Genomic DNA, 20,353 nt, shown 5'->3' with positions numbered 1-20,353 from the left:
GTCCTCGCCTTGATCCCATGTGGCCGCTGGTTCTAATCCAGGCAGCTCCACTTCCTCTCTATCTCTCCTCCTCTCAGTACATCTGACTTTGTAATAAAAATAAAGTAAATCTTTAAAAAAAAAAAGATATCATGCACCTTAGATAGGGTTTTGGGAATTTAAATCCAGGAAACAGAAAGGAATGTTTCCAGTAGGTTCAGATCTCAAAGGCAGCTGAGCCCAGTGTAAGCTCACTGTCTAAGGTTAGTCCCACATCCCCTTTGCAGATGGCCAAAACGGAAGAGATGTTTCAGGCCCCACAGTGGATTCTGGGTCAGGTTGGAGCTGCCTAGATCCGCCTCTAATCAAACAACCAGCACATCCGAGCTACACATCCTTCATCACAGGGCTCTGTGGAGCTCAACCTTAACAGGATACCAACATTAAATGAACAAAAAAGCCATTCCGGGGATCCGTGACTCATTTTGCAATTTCAGGGAAAGTGATTAGATTAAAATTTCATGGCACTGATATTAGAGCTTTGAGAGTTGTTTACATCCTTGATTCTGCTTTCCTTTTTATTATCTTCCTCTCCAGCTGACACCTGTGGATCATAAAGATTATGGATGAATATATATACACATACACATACACATAGAAATATACATATACATATACACATATGCATACATAGATAATGTGAGAAAGCCTGTGTCCCTTTAAGCAGAACTGACAGTGGAAATGATTTATAGCCAGGGATTATCTTATGTATATCTTCAAATGTAAAGAAAACTGCTGGATTATTTCCTTTGCAGCTCTAATTTCTTGATTCTTGTGGAAGTTACAGACACGAAGTATTTTCAGCCCTTGGGCTCCCTCCAGTGGAACAACATGCAAAAAGCAGTGTTCTCTGCAGTTGTTAACATCTGAAGGTAAATGTCGGTGCCACTTAGGAAGAAGCCATTTGGAAGTAATCTTGGAAAGCTAATTTTGATAAAGTACAATTTTTGAAAAATTTTAAAAGATTTATTTATTTGTATTGGAAAGACAGACTTACAGAGAGAAAAATCTTCCATCTGCTGGTTCCCTCCCTAAATGGTCGCAATGGCCGGAGCTGAGCTGATCCGAAGCCAGGAGTCAGGAGCTTCTTCAGGTATTCCATACAGGTGCAGGGTCCAAATGTTTTGGGCCATTCTGTCCTGCTTTTTTTGACCACAAGCAGGGAGCTGGATATAAAGTGAAGCGGCCAGGACATGAACCAGTGACTATATGGGATCCCAGCATATGCAAGTTGAGAATTTAACCAGTGAGCCATTTTGCCAGATCCTGAAGTACAATTTTTAAATGATAAAAGCATCAATTCTGCATGATATTAGCACTTTAAATTATAATTGTCACATCCTCAAGTAAATTAGAATGACTCCTCTGATTACAGCTAGCTGGCTTCCAGTTATTCAGGAACAGGTGGGGCGAGCAATTCTAAACATGCAATATTTCTGTGGTTGGGAATTTCACCTGTGAAATGGATAGATCAAAGAATATGATCTTTCTTTGAAACAGTAATTCATATTTCCCATCACTTCCTAAGAGAACCGATGTGTCTGCTGAAAATAGCAATGTGTGACAGCACCATTTTCCATACACCCTCCCAGCATTGGGCATTACTGTTGGTGACATGTTTTGATAATTTAGTAGGCAAAAAAGGAAAGGGGTGGGGAGAAAAGCCTGGTGATGCCTTTGAGAATTTTTTAGGTGTTAATTTATTTTTATTTCAAAGGCAGGTTTACAGAGAGACAAGAGATAAAGACAAGAGATAAAGACAAGAGATATCCTCCACCTGGGGGCTCACTCCCAAATGGGCACAACTGCCAGCCACAGCTGGGCCGGTCTGAAGCCAGGAGCTATGAGCTTCTTCTAAGTCTCCTACATGAGTGCGGGGGTCCAAGGACTTGGGCCATTTTTTGCTGCTTCCCAGGCACACCAGCAGTAACCTAGACCAGAAGCAGAGGTAGCTGGACTCAAACTGTTGCCCATATGGGACTCACGCATTGCAGGCAGAGGCTTAACCAACATGTCGCAGTGCTAGCTCTCTGATTTGAATAGTTTATAAAGACTTATTTATTTGAAAGATGGAGTTATATATATATAAGGGGCGGTACAGACAGAGGTCTTCTATCCATTGGTTCACTTCCCAAATGGCTGCAAGGTCCCAGGGCTATGTCAGGCCAGAGCCAGGAGCCTAGAGCTTCTTCTGCGTCTCTCCGAAGGTGGCAGAGGCCCAAGCAAGCACTTGGCCATTTTCCACTGTTTTCCTACATTCATTAGCAGGGAGCAAGAACAGAAGTGGAACAACCAGGACTTAAATTGGTGCCCATACGGCATGTTGATATCACAGGTAACCCACTATGCTACAGCGTCAGGCCTTGAGTATGTTTTTGATTTCTGGTTTCCCAAAAGCATTTGGGATAGGATAGCATTTAGGGAGGACAGACTATGATCAGGGCAGGCACACCAGGTGCTTCTGGTCCTGGCAGTATTCCTTCATTTTTTTTGAAAGATTACTTACATAATGTATTTGACAGAGATCAATCTTCTAACCAGTGATTCACTCTCTACATGTACACATCACGGGCCAGCTCAGGCAAAAGCCAGGACCCGGAAACTCAGCGCAGCTTTCCCACATGGCTGACAGGGATTCACGCATTTGAGCCACTGAGCCATCATCTGCCACCTGCCAGGGTGTGCATCAGCAGGCAACTGGAATAGGAAGTGGAGCTGGGACTCCAGCTTTGGCGCTCAGAGGCAGAATGTGTGGGTCCCACGTGGTGTCTTAACCACCACACAAAACTCCTGGCCCACGTTCCCCTCCCTGGGCAATGTTCTGTTTCTTGATAGAGGATTTGCCAACTGAACCATTGAGATGGACTCACCCATTAGTTTAACTGTAATTAAATCAATGATTGCTGCTTTTATAAAAATGGCTCCCAAATTGAACCACGTATAGGCATATATCTCACATTTTCTGTGAGTCAAGGGTCCTAGTGGAGCTTCGCTGGATCATCTGGCTTAGGATGCTTTCCAGGCACAAAACAGAATGAAATTGTTTGATAAAGTGGATGTGCCAAGAGGATCTCCTGTTCAGTGCTGTAAGCCAGGCAGGTACAACAATCACATACAAACCAAGTTCAGGAACAATGTTGATCTCAGGGTCAGTATCATGGCATGGTGGGTAAAGCTGTCACCTGTGAGACTGGCATCCCATTAGTATCCCAACTGCTCCACTTCCAATCCAGCTTCCTGGGAAAAGCAGTGAAAGATGGTCTAAGGTCACGGGCCCCTGCCACCCACCTGGCTCCTGGCTGGTGGTTACTTGGGCAGTGAATCAGTGGATGGAAGATCTCTCTTCCTCTCTCACTATCTTGGTCACTCCCCTCATCATAGCTCCTGCAAGCTAGAAAATAATATCTTAAAAATAATAGAAGTAGAGAATGGAATAGGAATTTCCAGGAGCTGGGAAGGTTGGGAGGGAGATCGAAGAAGAATACATTAGTGCACAAGACAATTATGAGAATTAGGTTTTAGTATTCTATAGCACAACATGGGACTGGAGTTCATCTTTTCTATGTAATTCAAGGAAAGCAGAAGCGGGATATTGAATGATCAATGTCTGAGGTGATGCCACTCACCTTGATCTGCTCTCTGTTCATCGTTATCATCCAAGTATGACAAGATCACATTGAGCCCCATAAATGCCTACAATTATTAAGTGTCAAGTGAAAACATAAAGAAAAAGAAAAGTTGTTGGCTTTGGCCACAGACAGCTCAAAGCCAGGCATAGATTCCCTTCTGAGAATGCTCCATGGGAGGTGGAAGGATGGGGCCTGTGGCCTCAGCCCCCCGCTGGCTGTGCACCAGAGGCCTCTGTTTCTTGCCTCAGGAGCTTCTGTGGAGCAGCACACTTGTGGCCACTGCCTTCCATGACAGCAAGCACTTGAACCTTGGGCTAGCATCCCAAATGCTGTCTGCTGTGTCCCACTGCTTAGAAACAGGTCTCAGGGCCAATACAGTAGCTCAACTGCCTAATCCTCTGTCTGCAAGCAGCAGCATCCCACATGGCCACTGCTTCGAGTCCCAGCTGATCACTTCCTGCTGGAGGCCTGGGAAAACAGTGGAGGATGGCCCAAGGCCTTGGGACCTTGCACCCATGTGGGAGATCCGGAAGAAGTTCCTGACTGCTGGCTTTGTATCACCTCCGCTGTGGCTATTGCAGCCATTTGGGCAGTGAACCAGTGGATGGAAGATTTCTCTGTTCTCTTTCTCCCTGTAAATCTGCTCTTCCAATGAAAATAAGTAAATCTTAAAAAAAAAAAAAAAAAAAAAAGAGGCAGGTCTTTAGGTTCTGCCCACATTGGAGGGGAGAGGATTACTCAAGTGTGTAAATGCCAGCGGCTACAGTTCGAATGTGGCCTTGAAAGATCATGTGTTGGAAACTGAACCCTAAAAACCACATATTGTCAGCATTTGGAGCTAGAACCTTGGAAGGTAATTAGAATCAGATGAGGCCATGACGGGGCGAGCGGTGGGGGACCCCACCATGGCATTAGTGGTTTTGCGAGCTGAGGACAAGAAACCCAGGCTGGCACATGTGTCCTGTCTCCGTGATGCCTTGTGCCGTGTCGGCCTCCAGCAGGAAGGCCCACATCTGGCAGCAGCACCTTCATCTCGGACTTGTGAACCTCTGGCACTGTGATCCCATCTCAGGCTTACTGTGACAGCAGCAGAAAATAGACCAAGACATCAGAAAGCGGAGGGCCTGGTTGCCAGCAGCCCCCTCGGAAGTGGTGATTGATCTGGTCAGCCGGCTTTGTCCATGCTGCTTTGGAATATTACCAAGCATTAAGTCCTAAACACACACATCCTGATGACAGCCAGCCTGGCTGGCAGGTTCCGTTTGTGCGCATGAAGCAGCTGTGACACAACATGCACTTAACAGACTCAGTCCTTTGCCCCTTTGGTTCGGGGTTCTCTGTTCCTTTTCTTTGCCCACAAAGGCATTTTCCATAGGGCAGGTGTCTTGCAGGGTCACTCAATGCTCTTGCTGAACCTGGGATTCAGCTGCTATGGAGGACCATATAGGCCCTTTTTCAGGTGCCTGTAGGGTCCCCCCAAAGAGAGTGGTAGGAAAGCCGAATTCTAACCTAGCCTGAATACACCCTGCCTGTTTCACAAAAGTCTGTCTGACTTTTGGGTGATGTGGCCACAAAAACACAAGAATACTGAAATGAGTGTCTTGTCTAATGGGTCTATGTAGACCGATGGAGGACCAGGGAAGTCATCCATGACAACAGTACTCTTGTCATCTCCCAGGTTTCTAGGGCTTTCTCCTTCGTACCTGCATTGCCGTGCAATTTGATCAAAATAACTCACAGCAGTAAAATCGTCACATTGATTGTACGTGAGGACAGTACTAAGACCTGCTGTCTTACTGCACAGCAGGGTAGCTAGGTTAGAGTCCTGCCTCCGCTTCCGATCCAGCCTCTGGCTAGCATGCATCCTGGGTTGCTGCGATATGCTGTAACTAGGTGGCTTGTGAAAGTTCAGTTGAGAGGGACTTCTAACCCTGCAAAGTAATGCTGTCTCTTTCACCATAGATTTAATGCACCCGCTTCCCCAAGACACACCTATTGTATCCGGGACCATAGCCCATGCTAAAAACCCACTGCTTGCACATCCAAAAGAGCATTCCTCTGCTTTCCTACCTCTTTTTTTAAAAAAAAAATATGTATTTTTTATCAGAAAGGCAGATTAACAGAGAAAAGGAGAGACAGAGAGAAAGATCTTCCATTTGCTGGTTCACTTCTCAAGCGGCTGCAATGGTTGGAGCTGAGCTGATCCAAAGCCAGGAACTTCTTCCAGGTCTCCTACATGGGTGCAGGGTCCCAAGGCTTTGGGCCATTCTGTCCTGCTTTCCCAGGCCACAAGCGGGGAGCTGAGCGGGCAGTGGAGCTGCTGGGAATGAACCACCCCCATATTGGACACTGGCCATCATGCAGGCCCCCACCTCTTTAATGAGGACACTCTCTCCACTGCTAACCACACTTGCATCTTTGGCTCCTGTTTTTGGCTTAGAGATTGTGTTATAGTTTTCTTTCTAATTCTCCGGAAACTCTTTGGCCCACTGGTGAACAGTATTTCTGTTCACGTGTTTATTCCTTCACTGTCTATAAATGTTGAACCTATTTCAGCATGACATTAATCTCTACTTAGTATTTTCATCTTTTCAGGAGACAGGAGCCTGGATTGGAAATGAATATGTACACTGTCCATAGCAGTGGCAGATAAATGGCTTAGGGGATTTGGGTCCCTGCCACCCTCAGGAGAGACCTGGATTGAGTTTCTGGCTCCTGGCTTCAGCCTTGCCTGGACCAGACTCCTGCAGACACTGGGAGTTAACCAGGGGACAGAAGGTCACTTGCTCTCTCTCTGCCTTTAAAACAGAATGAAAAAGAAGATTAGAAAATAAAACAGTGAAACTTACTGCAGGAAATTCCATTTTGCTTACCATTGCTTTTGGTTCATATCTGAAAAAGGGAGTTTGGGGTTCCACTTTTATTTTTAGTTTTATTTGTTTATTTTAATTGCGAAGTCAGATATACAGAAAGGAGGAAAGACAGAGAGGAAAATCTTCCGTCTGATGATTCACTGTCCAAGTGACCACAATGGCAAGAGCTGTGTTGATCTTAAGCCAGGAGCTTCTTCCGGGTCTCCCACCCGGGTGCAGGGTCCCAAGGCTTTGGGCCGTCCTCGACTGCTTTCCCAGGCCACAAGCAGGGAGCTGGATGGGGAGTGGGGCAGCTGGGATTAGAACCGTCGCCCATATGGGATCCCAGCGCATTCAAGGCAAGGACTTGAGCTGCTAGGCCACCGTGCCAAGCCCATATTTTTAGTTTTACTTTTGATGTACCAGTCATAACCAGTCCATTCATCCAATTGTAGCATTTTACTTAAATGAGAATGCTGGGCGGTTTTTAAATGAGGGATGAGGGAGGATGAAAGAAATTTTTTCCAGCTCGTTATGAATCATGTGGAAACACACTTTCCCACATCCTAGTTGGGACTAATGAGGCAAGGACGCTGCCCAGCTCACAGCTGCGGTTATTGTCCAGGTGCTACGCTGCACTGCCAGACTGTCGTTACACTCAGCCCCTCGGCGTGGGGCTTTGTTGCTTCCCCACACTGCAGCCGGTAGCGACACTGACACTACACTGCATGGTGTTTAACTTCTAGCCTGTGCTGGGTTTCCAACCGGATTCCAAAGCTTTTCTAGGAGTTCAAGGTCCTTACACCATGCTAGCAGCCTGACTTACAATGTCCTTTCTTAACACACTTGACTTTGGGCTCTGCCGTCCTCCCTGGCTTTAACTATCAAATAGAAAAATGCTTGTGGTTTCGTTTTTTGTTTTTGTTTTTGTTTTCCTTCCTGTATTTGATTTCCTAACACTGCCTAACCAACACACTAAAGGTTCTAAACATCTTCAGGGCAAATTGGTCTAAGTCTGGACTGGCTCCTGAGTTCCTGTGGTTGGACTGTCTGCGAGATTGGAATGTTCTTTTTGCTGATAGCAGGTAAACCCTGCCAGCGAGTTTCACCGAGTTGAGCAATGCTGGAGAGGCAGCGCAAGGAAGCTCCTGCTGGCGTGGTCTGCTGGTTTCACTTCTTACCGGGAGCTCTTGTGAGCTCAGCTTGGCTCCACCTCGTGGGCTTCCTGGGAACAGCTCCCCCAGCAACCCGGGCCTCGAGGAGTTACAAGAGGGAAAAAATAAAAAGTGACCAAATGTTTACGTTTCTAATGCCTGGAAAGGAAGATACATGTCTAACGCATGCCTAGAGCTTCATAGACAGGTCAAAAGGCAGGAGTTTAAAGGGAGCTTCACATATTCAATTGGAGATTGCCATTCTATAGAGCTAAATATGTGTGTGTGTGTGTGTGTGTGTGTGTGTGTGTGTGTGTGTGTGTGTAAAACAACAATTATTCAAGCTCTGATGACAGCTGACCTGACAAAGCCCCTGTGAATGAATACCCTTCTGTTTCTGTCCTTTCCCTGTGCCAACAACCACCAGGCTTTGTTCGGTGCAGCAAGCAGCTATGGGAGCTCAGAGCCCTGAACACACACCTGTGCCCCATGGCCACACGGACCAAGCAGGTGTCATTGCTGCAGTCAGTCGGTGAAGGTGGGCAAGAATCTCCCAGATGCCTGCTGGCACTTTAAAGTACCGCAACCACCTCTGGACGCTCACCGATGGCAGGCTGTGGCACTTTGGGTGTACACGAGAGCATGCACACTGGAGAGACCTGAAGATCAGGTCAGAGGGCCGCCTGCCTATTTTCTTGTGTTTCCTGTGCATATTTCTTGCATGCAGCAATGGCTCTCAAACTGTAGTAAGTCATGGAGTGCAGCCCCGTGGCCAAAGCATCTTTGGTTCAGCAGGTGGGAGGTAGGCTGGGGAAGGCCCAGGCCGAATGAGTTCTGGCTGGTGCAGGATGGGGCTTTGAGATGGCCTGGTCTGGAGTCCAAAGATGTGAAATTCAACGAGCAGGTGGAGACCCGCGTGACTCGGGCATGTCTATGTGCTGGTTGTTCGTGAGCTTCGTGCTGTCACCTGAACTTTCAGGCACCCCTGGCTGTGTGACCTTGGGCAGAAACTGTGGAACCGAAGTCAGAGTCCTAACACTACCCCCTTCCCATCTGGATGAGTAGCCAGGACCATTTAAAGATACAGATAACCCAGAAATGGGATTTGAATCAGTAGCTGGAACTGGTTGCCCAGGTATCCTGGGCATTTGGGGGAAATTAGACGAGCTGGTTGTAGTTAGGCCCTACTGGGTTGTGAGTGCTTTGGAACCGAGATGTGGCAAGTGCTCAAAAATATACCAGTTGACTGGTGTGGCTCACGGTGAGCCACTATTTGCAATACTGGCATCTGATATTGGAGTTCGAGTCCTGGCTGCTCCCCTTCTGGGAAAGCAGTAGAGGACAGCCTGAATACAGGGATTCCTGCGGTCCATGTAGGAGACTCGGATGGAGTTCAGGACTCATATCGCCGCCATTCAAGGTGTGAACCAGCAAGTGGAAGATCTCCCCACTCCCATCGCTCTATCACTCTGCCTGTCAAATAAATGAATCTTAAACAAACAAACCATGGAAAGAAGACCAAAAGGTACATCTGAGTCATGAGTTAGAATCCCAACAGCTCTCCCAACTGAAGAGTGTGTCCAGAATCCAGCATCTCCCGCCCTGCTCCCACCCTAGCAGAGCTGGGATCCCTGCGCCTGAGCAGGCGGTGTCTTACTGCTCCCCTCGGGAAGACAAATCATAGGGACAGACCCCTTCCTCCATGGGGATGCAACTCAAGCATGGCAACCACCTGCGCCCTCTTTGGGACCCACCTGCCCACCCACATCATCAAGTTCTTGCCCCCCAACTCCCCGCTGACCATGCCCTGACCTCCAAGTGCCCAACATTCATGCAGCCTCCTCTCTTACTCACCTCACCTGCTCCCTCTCAGCCTCTTCTGCCTTGGGCTCCCAACTGCCAAGCTTCTGCTGGATGGAGCTAGAACAGCCTGGGCACAGGACTTTCTGCTGTTGCCCTGTACCTTGGCAGACTTGATTCCCTTAGACCAGAACACCCTGCCAGTCCTCTGTTTGTTTGGTCCAGTTATACCCATTTGTTGGCAATAAACTCTTGGTTTTGAAAAAAAAACACAAATGTGTGTCTTATTGTAAAATTTAGAAAATGCAAAGAAATATGATTTTAAAAATCCACTGAAAATAGGTAGCTGGAATCAGGCCTTTGGCATGGTGATTAAGAGGCTGCTTAACCTCACGTCTCATATTGTAGTGCCTGGGTTCAAGTCCCCAGCTCCCTCCTTATGCACACCCTGGGAGGCAGCAGGTGATTGTCAAGTACCTGGGTCCTCACCATCCTTGTGGGAAACTCACTCTATTGAGCCTAAGCACCTGGCTTCACTTTGGCCCAGCCCTTGGCTTGATGTTCATTTGGGGAATGAACCAGCAGATAGAAGATCTCTGTTTCTTTGCATGTCTCTTTGCCTTTAAAACAACAAAACAAATAAAATGGAAAATTTTTAGAAGGAAACTGCAGCTCATGCTTGGATTCCTGAATTTATTTTCTCCAGGAGTTTTTAATGCATATGCATTTATAGGATTCTACCTTAAAATAGCTTGGGTACTTGGTTTCCTGCCATCCTTGTGGAAGCCCCGGATGGTGTTACAGACTCCTGGCCCAGACCTGGCTGTGGAAGGCATTTGGGTAGTAAACCAATAGATAGAAGATCTCTCCCTCCCTCTCTTTCTTTCTCTCTTTATTATCACTTCACTTTTCACATAAATAAACCTGAAAAAGAAAGAAAACCAAAGGATTCAGAATTTAGGCTGATGGTTCAGATGCCCTCATCCTACATGGGAACGCTGGGTTCAAGTTCCCAGTTATGGCTCCAGCTTCCCATCCTTGCAGACTGCAGCTACCTGGGCCCCTGCCACCCTTGTGGGAGATCTGGATTGCACTGCCAGTCCCTCGTATGCTCCTGCCCTGGCCTTGGCTCTGGCCCTAACCCGTCCCAGCCAGTGTGGACACTTAGGAAACGAACCGATGAACCAATGAATGCAGGTGTTCTGTCTCTATCTGTCTTTCTCTTTAAAAACGTGAAAAAGAAAGCAGATTCGTTTGAATACACTTCCTCTGCAATTAGGAAATTATGTTTATTGATTCATTTGAGGTCTTTCAAATTATCTGGACACTTATCAACATGCCTTGCAAAAGGAGTGCACAAAAAGACGCACTTCTGACAAACAGACATACAGTACTTACACAGTAAACGTACAATCCAAAGGTAAACTTTGACAACATCTGCATTCTTCACTATATCATACTCTTAAATTATACTTCTTGTATTCTTAATTTGACTTTTTTCACAGTTTTGCTACACAAAAAAAATCACATACACACACACACACACACATATATATCTTCTAGTTAACACCATCTCTGAGATATTGGCAAAACCAGAGGTGGAGAAACAAATGAGGTTGCTGCTGGATACCAGGTGAATGCTGCAAGTGCTTGGATGATGCAAATGTAGCAGGTGCCCCACTGGAGAACCCCAGTGTGTCAGGGGCTGGGAACCCCGGAGACCCAGACATCCTTCCAACTCCACCTGGCGTGTGTGTGTTTAACCAAAGCTGAAAGTTCCTACTGCAAACTGGGTTTAGGGAACCTCAGCTGCAGCATGCGCCCTCCTCCCCACCCCCAACTTTTCCCTCTAGGCCATAGTGTTGCTCACCTCTGTAAACTTTAAATAGTGCAAGTGCTCAGCTGCAAGCCTGCTGAGCCACGTCCTGCTCCAGTTCTGACAGCACCACTCGCAGGAACCACAGTGTAATTTCACAGCCTCCATAAAGAACAGAAGAATGCACTATCTTGGTGGCCAGCATTGGGGCACGGCAGATTCAGCTCCCAGCTCAAGTCCTGGCTACTCTGCTTCCCATCCAGCTGCCTGCTAATGGCCTGAGAAGGTGGGTGCTTGGACCCCTGCACCCACGTGGGAGACCCTTTTGCAAGTCCCAGCCCTGGCTCCTGCGGCCATTTGAGGCATAAAACAATGGATATGAGATTTCTCAATCTTTCTGTCTCTCCCCTCCCCCACCGCCTTCCTCTGCCTTGCGAAAAGAGAAAATAAAGATGGTGGTTATAATAGGAAAATGTTGAGGCCATTGCTACCACCTCAGCAGAGGCTCAGCAAGTCTTGGGGGCCTGGTACCGTGCTGCAAGTGCCACCACATCACAAGGTTCAGCGGGTTGTGGAGCAGATTCCCTGGTGTACCACACATCCCTCCTATGCCGAAGACTCCGTCAGGGTGATAAGCCTGGAGGATGGAAGTCCCAACCACTGAAAGCACAGTATGAGGGCACTCTCGAATTTCCGTTCCTCTTGTCTTAATGTGCAAGAGCCAGGACTTCAAAAGCTACAAGTAATGTTTTCTTCAAAAGATAAAATGTATTTTCTTCTCTGAGTGGTGGGCCAGCATCACCTCTTGCCTGCTGTCTGCTCAGAAACTTCAATGTCCACGTGACTCGGTGCGAGTTCTCCCCGGCCCCAGTCACCAAAGCCTGACCTGGTCACGTTTCCCACTTCACCCTTCGGAGAAGCTTCCAGAATTCAGGCTTTTTGTCAAAGGAAACAATGAAGCAGGAGCAAGGATGATGGGAAATAACCCAAGCAGATTTCACGAGAGGAGCCGCCATCAGACAAGGCTAAGCAGTCATGTTTCCACTGAGAATCACGAGCCATCTCAGGTCTCCAGGCCCTGAGGACCAATGCTGGGACAGTCGTATTGTCCCAGGCACAAAACAAAGAAATGCATTCAAACAGGTCCTCAAGAGCGAATGCCAACGCATTGTTCAGATGCAGCAAACACTTTGGGAAATCTATTCAGATGTTTGTGTTATGGGAGGTACTTTTAAGTACTTAAGTGGCAAGATTAAAAAAAAAAAAAAAGGCTCTTGAACTGATTATGCAAGCTACACTTGAGCTTACCAGAGAGTGTCAGGTCACAGGCTAGACTCTGTGTGAGGTTGGCATGAGTTACTGTGCCAACTTCTATACTGCAGAGGTCTGATGAAGATCTTACGAAAGAACATCCGAAACCCCGACGTTCTGAAAATGATGAAAATCCACGGGTCCACGATGGAGATCACCGAGAGAAAACGTAAGGCCTGGAGTTCGTCGGCATCGTGGGAGCTCCTGTCCGGAGCGTTCAAGATGCTGGCATAAGCATGGTACTGCAGCAAAGAAAACACAGCGTTAGGCTCCCAAAAGGTCAGAAGTTGGACCGGTGGCCCTAATGGACCAGCAAATATGCACATTCACCAGGAGGGGGCGCAGGCACTCACCCCACACCTTCTGAAGAAGATGCAATTTCCTGCAATTATTCCCTTACCTTTTCCAGCTCTGCACTGTGGAGTGCGTCCTGGGGACCCAGCCATTCCGACCCAGTGCACTTAGGGAGATGTCTTACCTTGGATTTACTTACATCTGTGCAACCACCCATCATTATTGCTAAGTAATGCAAAAAGGAATTATAAAGGTGGTTGCCCAAAGAGAGTTTTTCCAGGCACTGGTCTAAGTACTTTTTGCAAAAATTCAATTCATCCTTACAAAAATGGTATGAAGTAAAGGCAACCAACATTCCCATTTCACAAAGGGAAACAGCCTATGTGCCCAGATCGTACCTCCCTTCAGGGTCCACCTCGAAGTTGCACCGCTTTTAGGAGGTGCTTTTGAGGCAGTGGCAAAGCGATCAGTAATCGTGTCTGTCTCCCTGGGCTGAAGGTCCCTCACGGGATGACTTCCTGGTTTTCTTGAATGTTCATATTTGAAAGGCAGAGCGACTGGCGGAGGGCAGAGGGTGGAGAGTCTCCATGCACTGGTTTACTCCCTGCACGGCTGAAGCCAGGAGCCAGAACTCCGTCCAGCCCTCCCGCGAAGGAAGCATCTGGAGCCATCTTCTGCTCCCTTCCGGGATGTACATGAGCAAGCAACTGGACGAGAAGTTCAGGGGTCAGGACTGCAGTCACTGGCCTTCCGATGTGGGTGCCCCAAGCAATGGCTCGACCCACTGCACCCCAGTGCCTGCCCCTATGCCTCTTTGGATGAGCCACGTGGGGCCAATCCGTGCCCTCATCTGCCCAGTGGGTACCCCTGAACCTCCAGGGTGTTTGTGCAGTTGACTGGGAAGGTATGAGCAGAACTTAAGGACAGGCTCTAGCCGATAAAGAGAGCTGATTATAGATTACATTGATCCATCACAAGTAAGTCCTTTCTTCCTCTAAACTTCCCCATGACCCTAACCATGCCCCCTGCCCTGGCATTATAGCTTATGTGGGCACCCGCAAACTTTCTCTCATTTTGTATCAATGGATCATGCAGTGTCCTGGATATGGTGGGTTCCGCACTGTCCTGAATGGCCTCACGGGTGCCACAAGGCTATGTGCTAAAGTTGATTTTAAGAACAAACACTGTACATGATTTGATATGATATGTGTCCTCTTTCAAGTTAAAAGGGGGCAAAATCCAACTCCGACTCCTTCACAATGCTTAGTTGGTGGGACCCTGGATCCCAGAAACAGTGTGGACTGAGTGCAGAGAAAGCTGTGATCTGAACTGTGGGACGATGCTTGTAAAAACAAACCAACTATTTCCTGTATTTTACACGTCAGTTCTATTGGTTGGGTTGTCTGTCACTTGGTTGATATCAGGAATGTGTTGCACTACACTTGGGGTTTTAAAAGAAAATAAAAACATCTTTCAGTTCTATTCTCAAGGAACTTAAAAACTGAGAGACCAAACACTCACAGTGAGTTGCGCCAAAACTGGGACTCAATCCGGGTCTCCCATATGAGGGTCAGGAAGCAAATCTATTTGAGACTCCCAGATGGGACATAGGTAACCTACCCACTAGACCAAAGTTTGGCATTTAAATTCCACTCAAATTTGGCATTTTAAACAGGGGTTCTGCCCCAGCGTGGCAGCCTAACCGCTCAAGTCCTCACCTTGCACACGCAGCGATCCCATATAGACGCTGGCTCTAATCTCAGTGACCCCACTTCCCATCCAGCTCCCTGCTTGTGGCCTGGGAAAGTAGTCGAGTATGGCCCAAAGCCTTGGGACCCTGCACCTGCGTGGGGGACCTGGAGGAAGCTCCTGACTCCTGGCTTTGGATCAGCTCAGCTCAGGCTGTTGTGGCCATTTGGGGAGTGAATCAGCAAACGGAAGGTCTTCCGCTCTGTCTCTCCTCTCTGTACATCTGCCTTTCTAATAAAAATGAATAAATCTTAAAAAAAAAAAAAAATGGGGAGGGGGAAATGACTGAATTTGCAGAAAATCAGTGTGAGAAGATCGCCCTCTGGTGTTCAGGGGAGTCACTGGAAAAAGTTCACATTTTCAAGAAACAGACTCAGCTGAATCCCTCTGCTTGTGAGCTCTTGAGATTCTAAGGCATCAAATCCAAAATTCTAAGGAAGATTTATTTTATTTACTAGAAAGACAAGAGTCATAGGAGAGAGGAAGAGACAGAGAGAGAGAGAGAGAGAGAGCTCTTCTGTCTGTTCCACGCCTGATGTGTGGCCAGGCCAGAGCCAGGAGCTAGGGAAGTCCTCCAGGTAGGTCTCCCACCAGGGTGTAGGGGCCCAAGCACTGGGCCATCGTTGCTGCCTTCCCAGGCACATCAGCAGGAAGCTGAATCCGAAGCAAAGTAGTCAGGACTCAGGACTCTAACAGGGGATGTGCAGGCCCCAGGGGGCAGCACCGTGCGCTGTGCCACAAGGCCCTCTGCTTGGCTTGCGCTCTTTCCCAGTGCACCACCATCCCGCATCTTGCCATCCTCTCAGGGTCTCTCACCTGCCATCTCTGTATGCCTCCCACATCCTCCTGGGATAGTGTTGCCGCCCCCCACCATGGCCCATGCACAGCACTGCCTTGAGCTTGCTGATGCATGCTGCTCCACTGTCCACGTGGGTTTTGATCTGTGCAATCACTCATGTCCATATTTGCCTTTCTCTAGTCCTTCTTTTTTTTCTTTTGTAAAGATTTCTTTATTTTTATTGGAAAGGCAGATTTACAGAGAGAAGGAGAGACAGAGAAAGATCTTCCATCTGCTGGTTTACTCCCCAGTTGGCCCCAGTGGCTGGAGCTGAGCTGATCCTAAGCCAAGAGCCCAGAGCTGCTTCTGGGTCTCTCATGCAGGTGCAGGGTCTTAAGGCTTTGGGTTGTCCTCCACTGCATTCCCAGGCCACAAGTAGGGAGCTGGGAGGGAAGTGGGGTAACTGGGACACAAACCGGCACCCATATGGGATCCTGGTGTGTGCAAGGTGAGAACTTTAGCCACTAGGCTGCTTCCCTAGCCTTTCATCTTCTTAATCATCACCTGTGATCCACCCCAGATCCCCTGCCAACTTCCAATACATTGTAGTTTTCTAAGGTAAAATCATTTTCATGGAAAAGTTGTTATATGCACTAAGAATACACTGCAAACTGTCACGAAAGCTTGTCCCATCATTTCTATATTTTCTCCCTGTTGCATGTAGCTTATTCTAATTTGGCAGTATTTTGAGGTTACTCAATAAACCATACCCCCAGGCTGGTGTTGTGGTGCAACAGGTTAAACAGCTGCCTCTAACACCTGTATCTCATATGGATGCTGGTTCAAGTCCTGGCTGCTTCACTTCCCTTTCAACTCCCTGCTAATGTGCCTGGGAAAGTAGTGGTGGATGGCTGAAGTGCCTTGGGCCTCTACACTAACATGGAGTCTTGGATGAAAAGTCTGGAATGAAGCTCCTGGCTTTAGCCTGACCCAGCTCCTGCCATTGTACATGGAAGACCGCTCTAGTATCCCCACCTTTCAATCCCCGCGAGCCCCAGTTAACTCTCCCTTTCAAATAAGTAAAACAAATCTTAACAAAATATACCCTAGCAAACTTGTCGCTATCCTGATGAAATACAATCTTCATGCTGTGGGTAAATTATCGTGTTTTCAATGTAAGACACCCTCCCTAACGGATTGCCACTCTTTTCCAATTGCTTATGTCCATTTCTTATAGAAGAGTGGTTTTTAAAGTGTGGGTGGCTCCCATAGCTTTTCAGTGTGTCCAAGGAGGGAAACTACTTACACTCAAAAGCTGCCCTTTCATCCTCCATGGATGTGCGGTGAACTTGATTGAGGCTGCACATCATTGTCACGTCCACAGCTAACGGATTTGTGCTTAACTGTCCGTATGTTTTCTCCGTCTTTCTAAGGTAATAGGGTGAAGTGTGTCCGGGGCATTTTCAGAGTCATTTTTAATGTATCTGTTTTTGGCATTCTCCACCCCCTCATTTTGCTCACTGTAATCTCTGTAACCTCACTATTTTCCATTAAATCACTTCAAAATTCCCAAGTTTTCTTTGAACTTATGCAAAAGCACAAGAGATGATTTTAGCCTATTTTTTGCAGAACTACTTTTTGAAAGTCTTTGTTTCAACGGTTACTGTAAGTACTAATAGATATGATCCATGTATGTAAAAGCCCTTCGGGTTCTTACAAATTTTTAAGTACATAAAGGAAGTCCTTCGACAAAAATATTCGCAAACCACTGCATAGAGACTGCATTCCTTGATTACTTTTATATGCTCATCAGGCAATAATAATAAATGTAAAAAATAAGTAATACTGGTGGTAATGATGGGGTTAACACACACACACTCTCTCCCTCTCTCTCTCTCTCTCATCCAAAATATAAGAGTGGGGGTCGCCAGTAGCCGTTCCACGTGCCCGGAAGGTCCTGGCTTTTTCCAATAGGAAGGCGTTATTTGCTCTTTTCCCTCACAAGGGCCCGTGAGGGTTGACAAGACCATATGAGAAGGGTTGACATCATCACTTCCTTTGCGCCTATCTTGGAGGACAAGTAGGGTTATCCTTGCTTGACGCGAGGAAACTGAGCCAGGCTGCCACCATAGATAGTAAGCACCGAAACCCCGAGCTGAGGCGAAAGCCCCTTTATCCTCTCCAGAGAATTACTGGGGTGAATGCGCTCTACACGACATGCTTGTGAGTGTAATGCTTCTTTAAAATATATATATATATTTTCAAGGCCATTATCTCCTTTCATCTTAACAATACGCTAGGAATCTCTGATTCCAGCACGGAACCAGATGCAATATTCTTCCCAACCCCATGGTTCTTACTAAAACTGAGGGCAAAGTTCCCGTGCGTTTGGCTCCTTTATGCTTCTCTCGGAGCACAAGAGTGAGTGATATCCCACCTGCAGGCGGTTTCTGGAAGGGATCAGACAGCCAATGGTCTGAGGAGTTGAGGAGCAAGAGATAAAATTGTGACTATTTGGCAGGTACTAATGGAACGCGAGAGAAAATGCGTTTGTACTGTTTTCCAGGGATGAAGCTAAAAGATTTAGAACCTTGAGGGAGGGGAGGGCAGTACTATATATTTACTAATTAAACTTGATTGAGGCTCAAATTTCTTGGGCCCTCATTAAATTGGGTGCCAAGGTGCATTTGTAAGACCTACTCTAAACCGCGCACTTGGGTTTGGGTGGGGGACGGTGGCTGCAGGGCGGAACCAACCGGCAGGACGGAAGGGGCTTGTTGAAAGGGTCCAATCAGCAACTCCCACGTCACCTGGGAACCTGCTGCGCCCGCAACTCTCCCGCAAGTGCGGAAGCGGGAAAACCCCGGGCGGTGGAGCCCAGCCTCCTTTCTTTCCTAAAAGGCTTCGTGAAAACTTGAGCATCCCGGCTGAGCACCTGCACCGCTGCGTCTTATCTTTCTGTTCGCGATCCTGCGTGGGGATGCTAGAGACTACGCCTTTTTCAAGGAAGAAATCCATCCACACGCCCACGTTCTCCACCCGCCACAGTCTCATCCCAAATTCCTACGCTGTTAAGAGCAGCCTGACCACTTTGTTATTCCCACGAGTGTCTGGGCTCCGACGACAGGGCCACAGGCAGCGTCCTGGCCTGTTCTGTCCTACCCCGCTGCACAGGTACCCCAGGGAGGCCAGCCAGGGCCAGGAGTCTGGAAACCCAGACTTGTGCACCGTCCAAACCACCAGGTGCCCCCGTTCCCAGCACCGCCCCCCATCAACCAACTGAAACCTGAGCTCAGGGCTTTCCTGTCGTCTCGCTTATACAGGTGGAAACAAAACCTGTCCAGATAGATCAGCACCGCCGGCCGAAACCCACGCGCAGCCGCCTCCCAGGCTGAGCTCAGGCAGCGCCAGGAGCCGCCTCCGGGGCCTTTTCAAGTTTTCCGGCGGCTTTGCCTTATTCTACGTCCACCCCAACCGACCCCTGTCTGGTGCCACTAAACTCACGGGCAGGCCTGAGAGCATAAGGCACTACAAACGTCCGGGAACTTCAAACGCCCCTAGCGTGCTCCCCCAGAGGGAAGCAGAGCCCCGGGGCCTGTACCCACCACAGAGCGCGGGGCTGGGCTAAGGGGACCCCGCCGGCCTAGCTCCCAGACTCGCCCAAGGAACCAAGCTGGTGATGATGTCTTTCAGGGTGTGGCGAGAATCCTACCTAGGGAGGCACAGCCACGAACCACCCCTCCCGGCCCAGGGCGCAGCGCTGGTTGGTGGCGCCCCATCCGTCCCAACCCTGCATCCTGGTGCCCCCAGCAGCCACGACTCACAATCAAGGGTAGCGAGCACACGGTGAAGAGCACGGTCATAAGAGCCAGCAGCAAGAGGTGATCGAGCTCCTCCAAGGGGTGTGGAGACCGAGCGGCCCCGCGGCTGCCGTCGCCCGGCTCAGCCCTCTCCCTGGAGATGCAGCGCGGCTGGCGGCGCAGGCGTCGGTGCATCGTATAGAGGTTGTGCATGGCGCCCAGGTTGCACAGCACGGTAGCCAGCACCAGCAGCGCCATGAGGCTGCAGTAGAGCATGGAGTAGCCCAGTACCGCTGGGGAGCGGTCGTCGTGTACCATCTGGATGAAGCACCAGGTGCCAGGGCAGTACTGTACGAAGCTCCCGAAGCCCACGAAGGGCAGCGAGCAGAAAGCCAAGCAGAAGGTGCTCACGACGGGCGCCACGAGCACACCGCGGCGTACCGTGATGTGGCGCTGGTAGAAGAAGGGACGTCCCAGGGACAGCCAGCACTCGAGTGCCATGGCCAGGAGCTGCAGCGTCGAGGCGAGCCCGAAGAAGGACATGAGGAAGGCGAAGGCCTGGCACAGCGAGTCCCCCGACGCTGGCAGCAGCCCCCACAGGCTCCGGTTCTGCGCGTAGGCGATCAGCACCACGGGGCTCACAAGGCACTTGCCCAGCAGGTCGGTCACGGTCAGACCGCACACCAGCACGTAGAAGACCGAGGGCGCCGGGCGCAACTGGCGCGACGAGCGCGACTGGCGCGGCTGACACGACCCGAGCCCCGAGCGCGCCAGCAGCCCGAGCGCCACCAGGTTGCCCAGGAGGCCGGCACTGAAGAGCACGCTGCCCATGACTGCCGAGTAGCCCTTTTCCACTGACGTGGTGTTGTGGCAGCGGTAAAAGGGTGTCCTCATGGCGGCCGGGAGAGCTGCAGGGTGGGCCTCAGGGGCCCTGGGGCGCGCCGAGGAGCCCCCCGCCGCTGGGCGCTGGGCCGAGAGGCTGCGCCGCAGAGCAGGCTGGGCACAGTGCACTGGGTCTCCGGGCGGGCACCTCCCAGCCCGAGTAACTCTGAGACACACCCTCTCGGCGGGGCGGGTAGCGGCCCCAGGCGCAGGGAAGGAAGGACTGAGAGAGGGGGAAGGAGGGAGGCA

General features: G+C 49.1%; 1 protein-coding gene across 1 annotated transcript; it reads right to left on the bottom strand.

Moving 5' to 3' along the window:
• Positions 1–439: 439 nt before the first annotated feature.
• Positions 440–20,116, bottom strand: PTGDR (prostaglandin D2 receptor). The gene is made up of 3 exons (XM_004584822.2): positions 19,247–20,116; positions 12,599–12,843; positions 440–583 (listed from the first exon to the last, which is right to left on the bottom strand). The coding sequence occupies exons 1-2, from the start codon at positions 20,114–20,116 to the stop codon at positions 12,613–12,615; spliced, it is 1,101 nt and encodes a 366-aa protein (XP_004584879.2). The 3' UTR covers positions 440–583; positions 12,599–12,612.
• Between the last annotated feature and the right edge of the window lie 237 nt (positions 20,117–20,353).

Source organism: Ochotona princeps, chromosome 6 (assembly GCF_030435755.1).
Source record: "Ochotona princeps isolate mOchPri1 chromosome 6, mOchPri1.hap1, whole genome shotgun sequence".
In the NCBI taxonomy this organism is placed as follows: Eukaryota; Metazoa; Chordata; class Mammalia; order Lagomorpha; family Ochotonidae; genus Ochotona; species Ochotona princeps.
Note: the sequence above shows the minus strand (reverse complement) of the source record. Positions and strands in the feature narration are given on the sequence as shown.